Genomic DNA, 19,093 nt, shown 5'->3' on the forward strand with positions numbered 1-19,093 from the left:
CATTCTACCACCATTCTGCGCTTGCTCAGCCTATAGCTGAACTGCTCCTTACTACTGTCCAGGTTTCATGAGCCACAGGAGCAAGGGGTAGACTAGGGTAGGTGCGACTGTGCAGTGCTGCTGGCTGGGAGAGCAGCTTGAGGCAGAAGCCTCCAGCTCGCAACAGCGGCGGTGATGGTGAGCTTAGCAGGGTCCATGCTTGCTTGCATGCTACGTCGTCTGCACAGGTAACGCAGGAAAAAACGTGCTAAAAAATTGCCTGCCGTTGCTTTCACGGAGGGAGGGGCGACTGACAACATGTAAAATCACCCACGACAATGTTTTTGCTCCATCAGGCATTGGGAGCTTAACCCAGAATGCACCACAGTGCACCAGTCTGTAGGTCGATGCTAGCCACTGTGAAAGAAGAATGAATTATATTGTAAAAATAAGAATGGATTAAAGAAATGTTGTATGTACCTTTAAGCAGAAATAAATGTTCAAATACAGGTGCCAGGAAAAGAAACATTAGGCATAAACAATGGTACTAATGGCGAAACATTAGCAGAAGATCGGTAATAGTAAGCAAGGAAATAAGATATGCATGCCTAGCCCAGGTAAACTTATCAGATTCTGCTTCCTTTGGGCTTGTCTACATCAGAAAGTTGCAGCGCTGGTGAGGGAGTTACAGCGCTGCAACTTAGGAGGTGTACACATCTGCAGGGCACCACCAGCGCTGCAACTCCCTGTTTGCAGCGCTGGCCGTACTCCCGTTTTGTCTCGGGTGGAGAGGATCCAGCGCTGGTGATCCAGCGCTGGTAATCAAGTATAGACACTTACCAGCGCTTTTCTTGACCTCTGTGGAATAAGCAGGTATCCCAGCGTACCTGAGGAAGCCTCTGGTAATCAAGCTGGTCTCCTTCCCCGGTTTGCTCTCGCGTTCCCCGAACCCCGAGCAAGCAGGTCTCCTTCCCTGCGGTTTGCAGGGGGGTTCGGGGAACGCGAGAGCAAACCGCGGCGAAGCTGGTCTCCTTCCCCGGTTTGCTCTCGCGTTCCCCGAACCCCGAGCAAGCAGGTCTCCTTCCCTGCGGTTTGCAGGGGGGTTCCGGGAACGCGAGAGCAAACCGGGGAAGGAGACCAGCTTCGCCGCGGTTTGCTCTCGCGTTCCCCGAACCACCCTGCGAACCGCAGGGAAGGAGACCTGCTTGTTCGGGGAACGCGAGAGCAAACCGCGGCGAAGCTGGTCTCCTTTCCCGGTTTGCTCTCGCGTTCGCCGAACCACCCTGCAAACCGCAGGGAAGGAGACCTGCTTGTTCGAGGAACGCGAGAGCAAACCGCGGCGAAGCTGGTCTCCTTTCCCGGTTTGCTCTCGCGTTCGCTGAACCACCCTGCAAACCGCAGGGAAGGAGACCTGCTTGCTCGGGGGTTCGGGGAACGAGAGAGCAAACCGGGAAAGGAGACCAGCTTCCCCGTGGTTTGCTCTCGCGTTCCCCGAACCTCCCTTGAAGCCGCCCAACAGCGCTGCAGTGTGGCCACATCTAACACCACTTGCAGCGCTGGTTGCTGTAAGTGTGGCCACTCTGCAGCGCTGGCCCTATACAGCTGTACTAATACAGCTGTAACAACCAGCGCTGCAAAATTTTAGATGTAGACATGGCCTTTGTTATCTTGTTAAGTTCTCGCCCTTTTATCTGTATAAATAAGATAGTTTGTGTCTTGCATGGTGCTCACATTATCTGGATGTTATTAGCAGAGCGCTGTGCTAATAAAACAGAGTGGTCTGACAAACTGTGAGTCCCGAGTCTAACTTTAACACCACGGTAGTGAGGATGCACTCTGCGGACTTAATGCACTTAGTGTGGACGTACACAATCAACTGTATAACATCGATTTCTAAAAATCGTCTTCTATAAAATCTACCTAATTTTGTAGTGTAAATATACTCTTAGTGTTATTAACACCTGCAATATACTGGGTTTCCCAGAAGGGAGAGTAATAAGTAAAACAAAAATGCCCAGTTCACCAGAATTTATGAACATGGAAGTATCTTGTTGCCTGATATCCTGTCATTTCCCTAGATGGAGAGGGAAATTCTTCACAAATACAGTGTCCCAGTCACTACCAGTAAGAGATCCTGTTGACACCATAACGAGCAGAAGTGGATTTTCGTATTCTCAGAATCCCATGCTGGTGGTCCACAGGGAATCAGCTCCCTGCAATTACTTTGGTCATCTCACCCTCTCCCATCATGTTCTGATCCCGATTTTACTGCATTATTTCTCACAAACACCTACTCCCAGAACAATTCCCCCTTTTGCTTCCCCATTCTTTGCCACCCCACTGGAGTCACCATCTATCACAGACTTTGAAAAGACAGTCTTGTATTCTGTCAGATGGGCTTTCAAGAGATCACGGCACCTGAAGTGTCTTTGAGAAGACACATCATCAGGCCGACAATGCCAGGATCTACATCAGTTTGACAAGAGCTCAAAGAGACTTTAGTTCTTGTCACTCTGAAGGAGCTCTTAAGCCAGGAAACAAATCTCTCCCTCTCTACCTCCCTCACCCATAATCACACACAAAAAATTGCTCAATTAAATTGGCTAAGGTCAGGAAAGAAGAGTTGTTTACGCTCCTTGAAATTTACATTTTAAAAATCAAACCAGACACGACTCAGGATAACCCAGGGGAAGAGAAGTAATGTGTTACTGGATGTAGTTCTGCCCTTTCTACCTGTTTAAATTTTGTTTTAAATTACGGTAACCCCAAAGACCGGGCTCTGAGATCAGGTGTTCCTGAGCATTTTATAGAACAATGAATTATTAACTGAAGAGAGAGGGAAAGGGAAACAGAAAACATCATCTACGAAGTAGGCCAGGGAGTAGGGTTGCCACCTCTCTAATTGCAGAAAACCAAGCACTCTTGCCACGCCCCCTGCCCGAGGCCCCATTCACTCCATCCCCCCCTCGTCCATCGCTCGCTCTCCCCACCCTTGCTCACTTTCACTAGGCTGGAGCAGGGGGTTGGGGTGTGTGTGGAAAGGTGAAATTCCAGCTGGGGGTGCAGGTTCTGGGGTGGGGCCGGGAATGAGGGGTTCAGGGTGCAAGAGAGAGAGTGCTCTGAGCTGGGGCCAAGGGGTTCAGAGTGTGGGAGTGGGCTCCAGGTTGGGGTGTGGGGGGGGTGAGGGCTTCAGCTTGGGGTGCGGGCTCTGCGGTGGGGCCAGGGATGAGGAGTTTAGGGTGCAGGAGTGGGCTCTGGGCTGGGGCCAAGGGGTTTGGAGTGTGTGTGGGGTTTTGGACTCCAGGAAGGAATTTGGGCACAGGGTGCAGGCTCCAGCAGAGAGTTTGCGTGTGTGAGGGGGCTCTGAGCTGGGGCAGGGGATTGGAGTGTGGGAGGGGGCTTGGGGTGTGGGCTCTGGGCGACTCCAGCTGGTATGGTTTGTGGGGGCTCTGGAAGGCACTGATGTCAGGGGTCCCCTTAAACAGCAGCTGCATCAGCGCTGCCCTGGCATTTCCTGGGCCTCAGAGGTTGCTCTATCTGCCATAAATCCTGGACATATGGCTAGGCCAGCACACCGATGACAAAAAGTTCTTCCTGTTCTCTGGAATGTGGGGCGTGGTGGGAGAACTCCCCACAATTGACGCACACACCCCACTGCTGCCCTTGGCTCGCTGCTCCCCCAGCATAGCCCAAATCGCAGCAGTTCTAGGGACAGCACTGCTGCAAGCCCCCTTCTCCTCCCCCCGCCACTTGCAGTGACCCCCCTCTCCTGCATGTGTCCACTGCCCGGTCGCTGGCTGGGGCCTCTGCATCCAGCTGCTGCCCGGGGCCTCTGCATCCAGCTGTTGCTCGACTCTGCTCGGACCCATTCCCGGGGAGAGGAGCCCAATTTTAGCCCCATGCATCCACGCAGTCCATTCATCCCTGGGAGGAGACTGACCAGCCACAGCCCCTTACCTGCTGGCCACGTGGTCCCGAAACAAGCCAGGCACAGCAGCTTCTGGGGAGCGGGCTGTGGGGCCTGGGGCAGGCAGCCCCAGGCCCCCTCCCCTGCCAACGGCTGCATGCCATCCCTGGGGAGCCAGGCCTGCTACTCTCTCCAGCAGGCGGGATAGGGAGGGGCTGAAGGCACTTCCTAAAGGCCACAATGCCTGCTCCACAGGGAGCCCCCAGCCACCGAGGAGGCTGCTGCCCGGTGTTAACCCTGCCAGCCCCAGCCTGCAGCCAAATGTCTCTCCCAGTCCCTCTGCTGGGATCCACCTCCTACCTGCTGGGGCTAACACCGCCCTGAGCTCCACAGAGAGCGCAGCTGCAGGCCCCCTCCTCATCCCGACGACTTTTAACAGGGTCCCTTTTCGACCGGGCATTCTGGTCAAAAAACAGACACCTGGCAACTCTACCAGGGAGACACATTAAAACAAGTTACAACCTAGATTTCACTACTATTTCTGATCACCCAAGGTTAAGGTTTTCAGGGAGAGTACATGCTTGTGCCAAGGTAGTAAACACTGGAAGAGGTAGTTATCTAACAGCCACACAACGAAGCCTGACACACTTTTTAAAGTCAAGAGGTGGCTAATCAGACTCATACAGCCTGGGGGAAACACATATCCTCCACCCCAGTGGCAGATTAGGTTGCTCTTGTTATCTGGTCTATCTTCTAAGCATTGCCTCTGATGGAAGTTCTGTATCCTGGTGAGATCATATGTAATATTAACAGGATGATAGTAAATGATTCCTGGAACATAGAATGTATTTTAACTATGTCAAATGTTGCTAAATAAAGTTTATTTTAGGATAGCAGAAAAATGAGGACAGGAAGGGAATTTCAGGTGAAACAGGAAGCAGTAACTCAGGAATTAAAACCCTTGGTATTCGTGCTAATTTAAAAGAAATTGTTCTCGTTTTATTCAGCGCATGTTTTTGAGAGGTCACAGACACACCGTCAACCATATTTCTGAGTAAAGTTTGTGGCAGGGACAAGAGGTAAGGGGAGATTTTAACAACTATGCCATGAGTAGAGCATGTCTCTGAGTATCAGAGATAGGACCCCAGCTCTATTTCAGCTGAACAGAAAAGCTTTCAGCATTAACATTTACTAATGACCATTTGCACATACATCATTCATCTCTTTCAAAAGGTCAGTCTCAGAGTGTTGTAAGAAGACGGACAAAGCATTATGCCCATTTTACAGATGGGGAAATGTGAAGAAGTAGTATCTTGCCTGAGGTCACGCAGTCATGAGCAGAGCTGGGAATGAAACCTGGAGTCACAGCTCATATGCCCCTGCTTTAACCACTAAGCACCATAACATCATTACATTTTGATGGGTTGAACACCACTCACCTTTAGTCAAAAGTGTGTAAAACAAGTTCACTGCACTAGGCTGGGGTTACAGGAAACAAGCTGCAGCAAAGCCAAGGGAACTCTTACTGCAGGAAAGAGAAGGCTCTGCAACTGCAGGATATCTGCCTTGTTTAACATTCATACTACCCTTTGACTAGTCATGAGATACTTTGAAAAGGGTTGGGTTTGTGTACAAACTACAGTCTGACTAACATAACCATCACACTCGACATGAAATCCAGTATGTTGCTGGAAAGAAAGGACTGGACAGGAAAGAAGCAGCTTTCCCTCAAAGGAATGAAAGTTTTCCTAAGATACACCATTAAATGAAAAAGATGAGTGAATGCTTGAGAATTTTGTTGGAACTAGCAGGATTCCAAACACTGTTAAACAATGAACTGGACTACTGTAGTGGAATTAGACACACAACACCAAGGTTACAGAGGGATGATTTGGTCAAAGAAGGAGAGGTTACTTAACTTGTACAATAACTTCGAGATGTGTCCCCCTACGTGCTCCACATCCAGTTGCATGCATGCCCAGGCACTCTAGAGCTGAGATTTTTGTCAGCACTACCCGCGGGTCTGCAAGTGCACCCTAGACATCCTAATGCTCCAGTACCAGGGTGTGTAGGGAAGGGCAGACTTGCTGCCACTCCAGTTCCTTCTCAACCACAAAAGTCTAGTGAGAGATTCTGAGGCAGAGAGGAAGGAAGAGAGGTAGTGGAACACCCACAGGGACACACATCTCGAAGAAATCCAGTTACTGTAAAAAGTAAGTAACCTCTCCTCCTTCGAGTAGTGTCGCTATGGGTGTTCCATGTCAGGAGACTCCCAAGCAGTACCTCAATTATAGAAGAGGGTGCCAAGGAGGTGGATTCAGTACAGATCATAGAACAGCATTGCCAAAAGCCACATCAGCTCTGTAACCGAGCATGACAGCGTAATGCACATAGTAATATATGTGTGGCAAAGACCAGGTGGCTGCCCTGCAAACATCCAAGATAGGTATATTTTTCAGGATGGCTACAGAGGTGGATTTAGCCCTGGTGGAGTAAGCAATAACTCTTGGAGGGGGATGAACCCCCAAGGCTTCGTAACAGGACAAGTCACATCCTGAAACCTATTTAGACAGTCTTTGGGTGGAGGTAGGACACCCTTTAATTTCTTCTGCAATGGAGACGAAGAGTCTAGTGGAACACCTAAAGGATCTAGTCCTGTCAAGGTAAAAGGCAAGAACTCTTTTCACATGTAGTGCATGGAAGCTTGTTCCTTCTCTTGAAGAGCAAGGCTTGGGATAAAACACTAGTAGGTGAATCTCCTGATTCAGGAGAATTATATAATGAGGATGTGGACATAGTGTCACCTTATCACAATAGAACACTGTGTATGGTGGACCAGACATCAAGGCTCCAAGTTCTCATACTCTCCTAGCTGAGGTGATGGCTATGAAGAGGAATGAAATCTTGGCCTCTAATGTGGGGTAGGATGTGCTGGCAAGAGTAATGAATCACTCTGAGGTCTAGTATATTGATATGCAGCATCACCTCCTCAGAGGTCCACTTGCCCTAAGCTGTGAGGTTCTGGGAATGCGCACTCCAACCTACCAGGGAGGGGTCTGTGGTGATGATCCTCATGGGAGGAAGCTGTAGGAATGCAACTCCCATGCATATCTTTTGTGGGTCCTTCCATCAATTGAGGACTGTCCATGTTAGACACTCATCTGGATAGACTGTGCTTGTTGGGGGCATGGACATTCGCAGCCAGGCTTGAAGATACCAAGACGTAGTCTTGCTAAGGGTGTCAAACATACAGGATACCATGTAGCCCAGAAGCTGTTGGCAAGCCCTTGCTAGGGTTTGCAGGTTCTGTTATGCTGTTGAAACAAGGTTGGACATTGTGGCAAATCTGTCCTTCGGCAAGTATGCTCTGGCGGTGGTGGAGGAATACAGAATGGCTCCAATGAAGTTTATGTATTGAGTGGCTGTGAGGGTAGACTCTTCTGCGTTAAGGCAGAGGCTCACTAAGTAGAACAGAGGCAGGGCTTTGCTGGTTGCTGTCTGTGCCTTGAGAAATAAGCAACCTTTCAGGTGCCAAACCTCCAAGTAGGGAAAGACAATTATTCCCATCTAGTAAAGATAGCCTGTGACAGCCAATAGGACCTTGGTAAAGACCCTTGGGACAGTGGAAAGGCTGAAGAGTATGATGCAATACAGGTAGTGGTCTCTGCCTACCACAAAATGTATGTATTGTCCAGGTGAGGGATGCATGACATTAAGTGTCCTGAAGGTTGAGAAGATAAACCAATCTTGCAGATCCAGAGAGTGAGTTATTGCAGTAGGATTGCCATTCTGAACTGCTGAGCATGGATGAAGGTGTTCAGAGTCCCAAAGTCCACAATTGGTCTCTATCCTCCATTTTTCATAGGGCCCCGGACACCGAGAATAGAACCCTTCTCCAATGAAGTTCAGTGGAACAGGTTTGATCAGGTATCAGAGGGATAGCCGTGTTAGCCTGGATCTGTAAAAGCAGCAAAGAATCCTGTGGCACCTTATAGACTAACAGACGTTTTGGAGCATGAGCTTTCGTGAGTGAATACCCACTTCGTCACATGCATCTGACGAAGTGGGTATTCACCCACGAAAGCTCATGCTCCAAAACGTCTGTTAGTCTATAAGATGCCACAGGATTCTTTGCTGCTTTTACAGGTTTGATCAGGTCCAGTGTTAGGAAGCCCGATACCTCCAGTCCCAAGAGATCCTCATGAAAAGGTTCTTGAAGAGGGATGGGGACAGGTGGGAGGGCAGTAAAGAGCTGAACTGGATGGCACTACCTGTAGAAATCACCCCCAAGGTTTGTCTGAGGTGACAAGCTCCCAGGGAGGTAGAAAATGGGAAAGTTGATCCCCATAAAGATGGAGGAGTGCAGCACAGGATCTGGATGGGAGACAGTTTGTCCTCAACCTGTGGGTCAAAACAGATGTTTTGAGGATGTCACTGACTAGGAGGTGATGGCTATGGAGGGCATTTTCTTAGTGAATCTGGGATTCTTCTAGGGGGTTCTTAGCCAGTCTCGTGGGCTGGTAGTGGACTGGACAAGATAATTTAGCTATTGGCAATCTGCTGTATTTTCTCTTCGTTTCAGATGTATACATGCCCAAGAATTGTAGTGGAGGGAGGGATAGCTTGGTGGTTTGGGCATTGGCCTGCTAAACCCAGGGTTGTGAGTTCAATCCTTGAGGGAGCCACTGAGGGATCTAGGGAAAAATCAGTTCTTGGTCCTGCTAGTGAAGGCAGGGGGCTGGACTTGATGATGATGTTTTGGGGTCCCTTCCAGTTCTATGAGAAGATAATAATAATAATAATAATAATGGAGCTATTACCTATTAATTATTATTATTATTATTATTTTAAAATAGTGTCACCTGGTAATCTTTCAGAGAATGAAGAGACTCATCTGTGGTGTCACTAAACAACTTGGGCCCTTGAAAGGAATGTCCAAAATTGTATTTATATCTCCCAGGAGAGGCCAGAGGACTGCTGTCAGGAGGCTTGGAACATGACTACTGTCACAGCCATGGAACATTCAGCTGTGTCGGCAGCACTGAGCAAGGCCTGGAGAGATGCTTGGCACCTGTCTAGCCTCCTGTAATGAGGGCCTGAAATTGTTCTCTCTGGTCCCGAAGCAAGTGTTCAATAAAAAGTGAGAACTTAAAATAGTATGTAAAATCACATTTTGCCATCACGGCTTGGTAACTGACTGCTACTAACCTCAAAGAGTCCAAGAAATAGCTCTGGCGGCTCAGAAGGTGTAGACATTTTGGCTCTTTGTGCGATAGTGTTCAATGGAACCCATGTTGCCTGTTTTGTTGGTCAATGGCCTCAACAACTAGAGAGTTGGATATTGGGTGGGAGAAAAAGTACTCCGAGCCTCTGGGTGGAATATATTTTGTTGGCCCATTTGCATGTAGGCAGGAGTTTGCTGGGCTGGGGCCAGCAGAGCATCATTGATGGGCAAGGCAGACTTGCCCCAAGGAGACAAAGGAAGGCTGTCAAAGAAGGAATGTTGGGGCTCCCATATCTCCTGGTAAAACATCTGCCACACGGTTCATAGGTTCTTGAAAGGCCTTGATATCATCAAGATAAGATGGTGAAGGAGGCATGACAGCCTTGTCCGGTGAGGAGGTTGTTTTTCTTTCTCCTCTCCAGAGGAGCTGGCTCTTGCTTCTCTGGGAGATGTGCCTGTGGGGCAAGGCTCAAGGCCATCTGTTGTTGCTTCTGCTGTGCCTTTTTACAAGATGGAACCCTGCAGAACTGGTTACCACACAGGGCCCACAGGAAGAAACCCAGAGTTGTCATTGCAAGGGTCTCTGGATGTATCTCCTGCTGAGAATTTCCTCCTCACGGTGAGCCTCAAGGAAGGGAGATCGGAAAGTAGAAGAACTTTGTATAGATGCCTCAGAGTCAGATGAGGTGTCATCCCCACGTCCATCTGAGGGGCAAGTGGTGCCGATACAAGTGGTCGAATTAGTGCTGGGCCCTGGGGAGGGACCTGAACTTTCACTGGTATTGAAGTTTCATGGGTGGTTACATGGTGAAGAGGTACCAGAGGATGTGCCAGTACTGGCTGGAAAGCTCTCTCAGTACCCTCAAAGAGCTTGCGTGGAGGCTGTGTCGGTACCAGAGGACATGTTGCCATTGAAGCTGTAGAGATGGAGGATAAGTAGGCTCTCTGGTAGAAAGTCTCTCTCAGTACCAGTCAGCAGCAGCAATTCAGGCTCTTCCAGGGTTCAAATGTCCTCACAGAATAGGAGGCTGGATGGCAGTGAGGACTCTGGATAGGAACTTCAGGAGTGTCTTGTGTAACACTGGAATAGGTACCAAAGTACAATTGGTACATGACGACGATTTTGGCTAGGCTCAGGAGTCCCTATGTTTAGGAGGGACTGAGTCTGGTGCCAATGTCAGTGCTGCTTCAGGTGGCTTGTCAGTACATAGCTTCTCCGCTGGTGCCATGGGATCAGTACTGGAAGAAATGGGAGCCTCAGTGGTACCCACATTGGGACACAAAGTCCCCAGAGGCCCAGATCAATGGTGACTTTCCCCTTCTCTTATCTCGCTCCGGAGAATAGGATCCTTTTAATTTGAGGGTGTGGATGGTACCGTAGGACCCCCAGAGTCTTTGCTTACTACCAGAGCAGAGGTGGTCAGTGGATCCAATGTACAAGAGAGTGACTCAAACCCTGCAGGTCTCCATCAAGAGGAGTTTTGTACTCCTTCAATTTCTTACATCTGCTCTTAAATGTTGAGCAGTTCTTACATTTGGAGGGGATGTAAGTGGAGGCAGCTTGAATGTCCATGGCAGTTCTGCAGGGTTTGAAGCCCAGGATCTTAGCCATAACCCATACTCAAGGCAGCAGTTTGAGGCCTGAGGGAAAAAAACAAAAACAAAGGCCCAGATGGGGCAAAGAAAGAAGGGAAAGGGAACCCCCACCTCCCAAAAAAAAGTACAAACTGTGCTAAATAACAGAAAACATAATTAAAATAATGTAAGTAAAGAAAAACACTAGAGAACAAGGAAAAATAAGCAAGAAGCACTGCAAGCCGCACGGCTAGGTAATGAACACAGCGACACTCCACCTCAAGCTACAAGTGGTTGATAAGGTGCTAGAGTGGTGGTGGGTGCGCCCCTCCCTATATGCCCTCATACCAGAGCACAAGGACATCTAGCGTGCAGGCATGGACCGATGGACACTGCTAATGAAAATCTGCTATCAAGAGTGCCTGGGTACATGCACAGCTTGGTGCAGAGCACTCATCGGGACACTACCCAAAGAAGAATCACTTGAAAAAAAAAACCTATAAAACAAACTTTCAATAGCTTTTACTTACATTTCAGTAGCTATGAATCCGGTGAGCTCAGACAGGAAAAGAAACAGTATGAAGAGACAGCAGCAGACAGAAACTGGAAGAGATAGGTGTTGGGAGAAGGTTAGTTTAAAAAACTGTCACAAGATTTTGATTTTCATACACACACCGGTTTGCCACTGGTTTCCCCACCCCCTATTACTCTGCCCCCTAGGTATAGGTGGGAGCTACCACCCTGTTCAGGGGCATCAATTCAGGCTATGTCGGCAGAATATGATGACATCAGTAGGAAGCATGGTCTGGAATCTCAGCTCTGAATCAGAATGGAGATTCCTGATCAGTGCCTCTATTCTGAGGGCAACTTCCAGCCCTAGGTGTAATATCCACCCCCTACCCCACCTTTGACTCCCATTTTCTCCATCCTACAGCCCCTACTGCTGGCAGCCAACCCTCCCTCTGGAAAGACTGCTCCATTACATGCCTTCTTCAAAGCACTTGCCAATGACAGTAGGATAAGAGAATCTCCCGCATGGGGTTTGGAAGGAAACATCCTTTCCCCACACTGTTATAGCACTACACACTATCAAGTCACTGTCAAAGGCAGGTTCATAGATCAGACGAGTCAATGGTCTGAGACTGTGGGAGATGGAGATAACAGATTAGATGAGCTGAACCCCTACACCACTCAGTGCATCAACTCTACAATGACGGAAGATTCCCAGTAATCCAGAGAACAAGAGGCCTACAGTGACTCTGACAGCAGGTCTCTCAACAGGCCAGTGGTGTATATTTTCTCTCCTAACCTAGTGTGTATTCAGTCCAGAAGATATCTCATGGGGAGCCAAAAAAAGCAACCCTCCCTCTGTAGCTTGTGTATTATTAACTATTCCTTACCAGGACACTGGTCAGCACACTGTGCAAGCAGTCAGCCTCATGTGATAGTTACAGAGCCACTCACTCAAAGGGGTGGGGGGGACGGGAGGGAATGGGAGGAAAAAAGAGACTCAGGAGGGTAAGAGAGCCTGTAAGTGCTTGGGGAGTAGTAGGGAAGTGGAAAGGGGACACAGTGATGTGGCAACCATGGTCCGGACCTGGCTGGGATTTACATTTGTATTAAACAAACAAACATTCTCCACATTCCGGCTCCAGAGTGAATCACCACAAAGGAGTAGTTCAGGAAATGGCATGTAATCACAGAGGAACAATGAGAGCATTATGACCCCAGCTCACACTCCCTCAGTCCCTGGGAGTAACACTCCGTGGTGTAGGATCCCACCCATCAGTCCTACCAGCGTCTCAATGACTGAGCATTCCATGGTAATGACCACCTCACCCCAAAAACACAACCGCTGAGTACAGAGGACTGAGAACCATGTAGGGTGACTGTTCCCCTCAACTTTATTCCAGTTGGCTGATACAGCCTCAATTTCATTTCCATTCCCTCAGGAGACTCCCAGAATGGTTATCTGACAAAGGAAGGGGCTGTAACCACCATTGCTGTTCAAGACTGAGGTGAAGTTTGGAGGCAAGGAGAGGAAGGAGGAGATAGTTGAGGCAAAACACCAAGACGGAGTCCAGATGTCTCAAAGCTTTGTGCCTCATCCTTCCAATCCATCAGCCCTACAACTCTGTGGAAAGGCAAATTCCTGCCTTGCTTCCCCCTTCCTCAGTCGTGTCATCTCAGAGCTCACTCACGCTCTAGCAGGCGGAAGGACTAACAGAGATGGCAAAAGCCATTAAATGGGTCATTCTTTAAACAGGAAAAAGAAAGAGGAAAGGAAAACTAAGCCTGAGAATAGTAGGAAGATGGGAAAGAGAGGAGAGACTTCAAGGGAAACCTTCACAGATGTGCACACACAGTTCCTTCCATCTCTGTGCCTTTGGCAGGGAGAAGAATTCAACATTCCACTGCTACCCCAGGAAGCCTCTGGCCTGGTGCACAACAATGGGTGTTAGGAGAGGAAGCTTTTACCTAGAGCACCAAGGGAAATTCCTAGGAGAAGTACCGGGAGACCTTTGTTCACACCTAACTGAACCAGCACAAACTGGTTGGTCAGGATGCTTCTTATTCATAAGCAACCAAACAGCAGGGAGGTCAGGTCAGTGATAGGGCCACAAGTCCTTGGCAGTACACACAGGAAGTCTCTATTGCACATACTGCATACAGCACATCAGTCAGAATTTTAAACAGATAAACCCTTTGCACTGAAATCACAATGAGAGACTGGTAAAATCACCTGCCACCCGCTACTTACATGACTCTCTTCCTCAATTCCCTTCACAGGCTTCCCCTTCTCTTCCACATCCCATTCAAGACTCTTGTCTTCTTATAAAGCTCCTCCACAACACCATGCCTGGATCTTTCTCTGCTCTCATTCCCTCTTACTCAAACCCTAAGATGCTCTCTGCAACACTTCTTTTGTAAGTATCTTTCACTTCCACCTTCACACCTTCTTCTGTGCCATTATCTTTGGAACATTTTACCTTCCCCCTTCCAGAAACACCAAACATCTGTCCTCTCGCAAATCTTCCCTTCAAACCTGCTCCTCCACTGAAGATTTGCAGCACTAAACAAATAAAGTAGAGGTAAATAGTACTGGCCTAAGTTTTTAAACATAATTAGTGAGTTTGGGTGCCCAGCCTGAGCTACCTTGCAGGGGCCTGATTTTCAGAGGACAAGTGCTCAACACTTCCTGAAAAATCACACAGCTGAAGTTGCACACCCAAAAATCACTAAGTCACTTCTGAACATTTGGGCTACTATATAATTACACACACGCATGCTGTTTGGAAATGGGACCTTCCTCTGAACACCCTGTTTACCTGTATTGTATTGTCTGTCTAATTTATAACAGAAGCCTTACAGGCATAGAACATAAGTTCCTCCATACTTGCAGAATACCAAGCACACAGAACACTCCCATAATGAAGGCCTGCACAATTTACTTCAGTCAGTTATTTAACAAGGGAATCCTCTATCTGCCTCTACATGAATGTGCGATTCCCTAGGTCACACATTTGTTATGCTTGGAATAGTAGTTAAAAGTCTAGAGGCAGATAAAGAAGCTAGCTGCTTTATTACAGCAGTTAATTCAATTGCAGGAGAATGCATACTGCACTGTTCCCCTAGAGCTGTCAAGAACCAGCTCTGACCTGTTGTCATAGAACCAGTGATTTGGAGCAATCAAATTTTTGAATTGCTCCGTTCCAGCTCCGCTCTAGTTCCGAGAGAAAACCTACTGCTTCGCGCTCCAGTTCCACGCTCTGCTCCAAAGCCCTGCATAGAACTCTGCCTACAAAACTCCAAATATATTAAAGTTTAAAAGCATTATTAGCATTGAAACCTACTGCTATTGGCTGACTAGAAAACTTAAGTAGAGCTGAGTGAGAAACTGTTTTCCCCTAAAAGTTTTAGTTGTTTTTTTTAAATTTCCATATTCAATTGAGATGAAAAGTCAAAGCCTCAAATGTTCACAAACCAAAAATGCAAAATAAAATTGGTTCGGGTCCAAATGTTTAGGTTTTGGTTATTCTTTTACCCTACTTTGCTTAATTTTTAAAACAAAACTGGTTTCAAAATAGAAAACTAATCTTTCATTTAGAAAAATGTCAAAACAGACATTTTTTGATTATTTCTAAAACTTTTTTCCCAAAAGCTTTCAGTCAAGGAATTAGTTGAAACTAATCCTTTCTTCATGAGAAGTTTGGGTTTAGACAAATTGTCATTTTTCAGCTAAAAAACTCTGTCAGAAAAATTCCTGAGCAGCTCTAACCTGGAGGACAGGATGCTTGCTAGGCAACTTTTCAGCACTGCCTTTTTCAAGCTAACTCTTCTATATGTATCACATGCAACAAGCACCTCCACCTATGCACCCTAGTCCCTTTTTTCCATCCTCTTTTTAAAAAAAAAAATGACAACATTCAAAGCAAAAGCAGATTAATGTTTAATTAATGAATGCAGACTGAGAACACAGATACATGTCTGTATTATGGCATACACCAACTGCAGGCATATGTCCAATTATATAAACTGCTAGGAAGTGCAAGGAGGGGCCAAGTCACAGTTGCCATGCGAGTCATAAGTGATATTTCATGATGTGTATTAAAACTCCAGCCTGTAGAACATTACCCAGTGTGTACAACACATACATGTAAGCTATGCATTCACACCGACTGTTAAATCATAGGATTGGTAGAGTTGTTGTCTGAACTGCAGACCCCATGACGATGTCAGGCAGCTCATGCCCATCCAGATACCAGCTATCAGACTGCCCAGGCATGTGCTGCTGCAGTCAACATACCCAAACATGGCCAGTTTGTCACAGTGATACTTAGGTCTGCTGAAATGACTGTTCACTAGCACTACAGACACTGCAACAGAGGGAGGGAGACAATGTTGACACAGGGACTTAATGGAGTGGCACATGTACTGTTCACTGGTTTAGAGGATAGAAAGTAAAAAGACTACTCAATGAAGGAGGTTTTAACTGAGGTACAATATGAGGGCCTGAAACTACTATATACAAATCATCTCCAGAAACTCTATGCACTGATAAAGGAGGCAGTGGGTGTTTAGGTTTTTCCAGACCTCATCTCACCATATCTTAGTGGACTGCTCTAGTTCCTCCAGTTCTAATGAAGTTTAGATTTATATTAATGTTTGTTTTTACCTGTGGTAGGAATGATTGCATTGTGAATCTCAGACACCTCTGTTGTATGCCGTACCCATTAAATCCCCTGTGATTGCAAAGCTGTGCGTGTCAGATTATACCTCTCCCCAATATTGGGTTTCTAGCGATTAGTGACTGGCACTGCCCTGCAGGAGCACAGGTGTGATTCCCAGTCATTGTCAAGGACCTATCTCTTATTTGTGAGACAGCAGGGATAGAGTAGTAAGCATTAACACTGTGCATGAATCAGGGGACTGCTGTTCAATGCTACATCCTACTGCTACTCAGAGATTTCTAACATATGTCACGGAGCAGCTGGTTCTATTTAAAGAAGGAAATGGATGAGGAGGAGAAACAACTGTCTTATCTGTTTCTGGAAGGGAATATTTGAATGAATGAGAGCTCTTTGGCTAACACTACAAGAGCAACCAGTGCTTTGGCACTATAGACCCCAAACAAACCTGTCCACCTCTGCCCCAGTATCTGAGGTGGTGCTTTAAACGTTTCTTCCTCCCTCTTAATTGCAATCAGCAGGTCCTCACTGCACTTCAACTCCAACTTCAAGGTCACTCCATTCAGAGCAGGTAGAGCAGCCTCTCAGCAGCAGCTTTCCACTTGTGACTCTGCTGAAGTAGTGATGGCTAAGCATATGACACTGGTACTCTTCAGGGCATCTACAGCCACATCAGCTGTCATTGGAAACTCATGGACTCTGGGTGCTGGCTTCTCCTCAGTGGGACTCAGGGAGGCGTCACCAACAGCAGCACTGTGGTCGTTTTCGTCAGTGGGAATGTTGTAAAGTACGTCAGTGCAAGCACAGGCAAGCTGCAGGGCAGTACAGCAGCAGCCACTTACTGTTCATGGACTGCTTGAGGAAGGAGATATCTGAGGAGGTTGTCAAACCCTCCCTCTACACCACTGCCAGAAGTGCCTGGTCCACATAGAATAATCAAAAGGTAGACAGACACCAAAGAAACCCATCAGCTGGCTCCTGAACATCCCCTGTGTTTTAACGTGCCCCTGCCCATCGTATCAATATGGGCTAGCACACTCCCATCAAGATAGGGATGGACTTCAGCACTTTCCATGCTGGATGCTTCTGTCTCCCAGAACCTGATCAGTTCAACATTCCCTAGTGCAGGCAGCACTGAGACACCAAACCTTCCAGTAAGCTGCCATAGTGAGAAGCAGCATTTTACAACTCAAAAGTGACTGTGGGAGTCTGGCTGACAAACACGTTTCTATTCCAGAAAGCTTCAGCACCATGCAAGTTCCCTTCCAGAGGCAACACTGGACCAGTGCCTAGGCAGCATTTACATGGGACGTGCAGGAGTGTAAGCAATCAGCTGCTACAAACTGTTTTAGAACTTCAAGCAAGTAGGATGTTCAGAGATGCAACCACATTTCTATCTATTCTAGTATCATAGTCCTTTCATTTATTCTAGTGACCTAGTAAAAATTCTTTATGGGGAATTAATCATCCAGCACACACATAATCCCCTAAATACGATTATTACAACCCAAATCCCATAAAATATTTATCACAAAATCCTGCTGTCCTGACAGGCTGCAAACTGGTACATTATACTCTAGGTAGGGCAGTTGACTTGTCTCACTCCTGACTTCCATAAAAAGCCTGCAAAGCTTAGAGATGCTGGTTTTACAATCAAGAGAGTCACAGGCTGAGTCAGACAGGCAACCCATTGAGAAGGCTGTATACAGAGATCGCCACACACAGAAGTGCCAGCTGGTTTTGCATGTTGACCACCTGATTGCTGTACGCTTTCCAATCCCCTCCACAACGGGAGGGTGGCAGGCAGGAGATGTGAAGTGGTTAGAGAGGAAACTGTCAAGGGAAAGGGAGGCTTGATAAGCCAGGTACAAGGAGAAATGAGTCAGTTGATTATTTTAGTAAGGTCACTGGCCTCCAAAGTTTTCCATGACAAACTTACTGCACTAATGAAATGTCACAGATCAGAGAGGGGCACACTATCCCAGCTCTAAAAGAGTTTTTTAAAAGCTCCTTTTCAGGTGACACGGAGACAAGTGCACTACGGGACAAGCTCCCAAATGGAATCAAGATGAGGTGTGGCACTGTCACTTCCCAAATGGAAGGTAAGTTTTGGGGCCTTGACATACAACAGATCTTAGGGGCCTCCAAACTTATCAACAGGTTCATGTAGACCTTATGGCTGTGCTTGTTGGGGAGAGAGGGTGTCTATACAAACTACTGTGCTGGCACATTCGGAATAATCTTAGCAGCTGCACCATGACTACAGGAGAGCAGGGTCAATGCTGGAGGAATTCAGATGTTTGGGAGAGCCAGAGAGGCATGGAGCCTCTGAAAAAAAATGGTTCAGTGACACCAAATGTTTGGTAAAATGTCTCATCCCATCTTTGGTCAGGAGTCTCCCCAGCTCACACAGCCCTTCACTTCACATTCTTTTGATTCACTATTACTGACTCAGTTCTATTCAGCGCCCGTCGCCACCGAGGGATATGACATCACTTGCATCAGCAATGAGTGCAGAGCCACTAACCCAAACTCAGAGGGTGAGTGAATGGGGCACAACTACGTGATCAAAGGGAGTCAGTGGGAAACGGAACAGGAAAGCCGCATTAGGCATCTAATTACAAATTTGGCAGGATCAGCTAGATCTGTATTTACTGCTCTATGCAGAGCACTCAGTGATAATGATGGTGTGAAATTACATTACTCAGTCAATCTGAAAAGGAGGAAGGAAGAAGAAAAGCCCAAGGCAAGAAATTTACATCAGCCAAAAACTATGCACAGATACATGGGGTGGGGAGTGGATTGTTATAGGTAGGGCCCTACCAAATTCATGGTCCATTTTGGTCAATTTCATGGTCATAGGATTTTTAAAATTGTATATTTCATGATTTCAGGTATTCAGAGCTGAAATTACATGGTGTTGTAATTGTAGAGGTCCTGACCCAAAAGCGGTGGGTGGCCAAGGTTATTGTAGGGGAGATTGGGGAGATTGCAGTACTGCTACCCTTACTTCTGTGCTTCTGGAGGCCGTGCTGACACCAGAGCTGAGTGGCTGGAAAGCCACAGCTGCTGGCTGGGAGCCCAGCTCTGAAGGCAGAGCTGCCACCAGCAGCAGCACAGAAGGATGGCAGGGTATGGTATTGCCATCCTTACTTCTGCGCTGCTGCCTTCAGAGCTGGGCCCTTGGTCAGCAGCCACCACTCTCTCTGGCCACTCAGA

At 47.3% G+C, this 19,093-nt stretch overlaps 1 protein-coding gene across 4 annotated transcripts in view; it reads right to left on the reverse strand.

The window, feature by feature from the left end:
* ERGIC1 (endoplasmic reticulum-golgi intermediate compartment 1) overlaps window positions 1-19,093 on the reverse strand; it is a 108,515-nt gene that overhangs the window by 41,892 nt on the left and 47,530 nt on the right. For 3 of the 4 annotated variants that reach the window (XM_050962785.1, XM_050962787.1, XM_050962784.1), the window contains 2 exons: window positions 11,216-11,288; window positions 4,247-4,375 (listed from right to left, as the gene is read on the reverse strand). In XM_050962785.1, the coding sequence (XP_050818742.1) occupies window positions 4,247-4,375; window positions 11,216-11,288 (202 nt within the window). The remainder of the gene's footprint in view (window positions 1-4,246; window positions 4,376-11,215; window positions 11,289-19,093) is intronic. The other variant, XM_050962786.1, reaches the window with a different exon arrangement.

Source organism: Gopherus flavomarginatus, chromosome 7 (genome assembly GCF_025201925.1).
Source record: "Gopherus flavomarginatus isolate rGopFla2 chromosome 7, rGopFla2.mat.asm, whole genome shotgun sequence".
NCBI lineage: Eukaryota > Metazoa > Chordata > Testudines > Testudinidae > Gopherus > Gopherus flavomarginatus.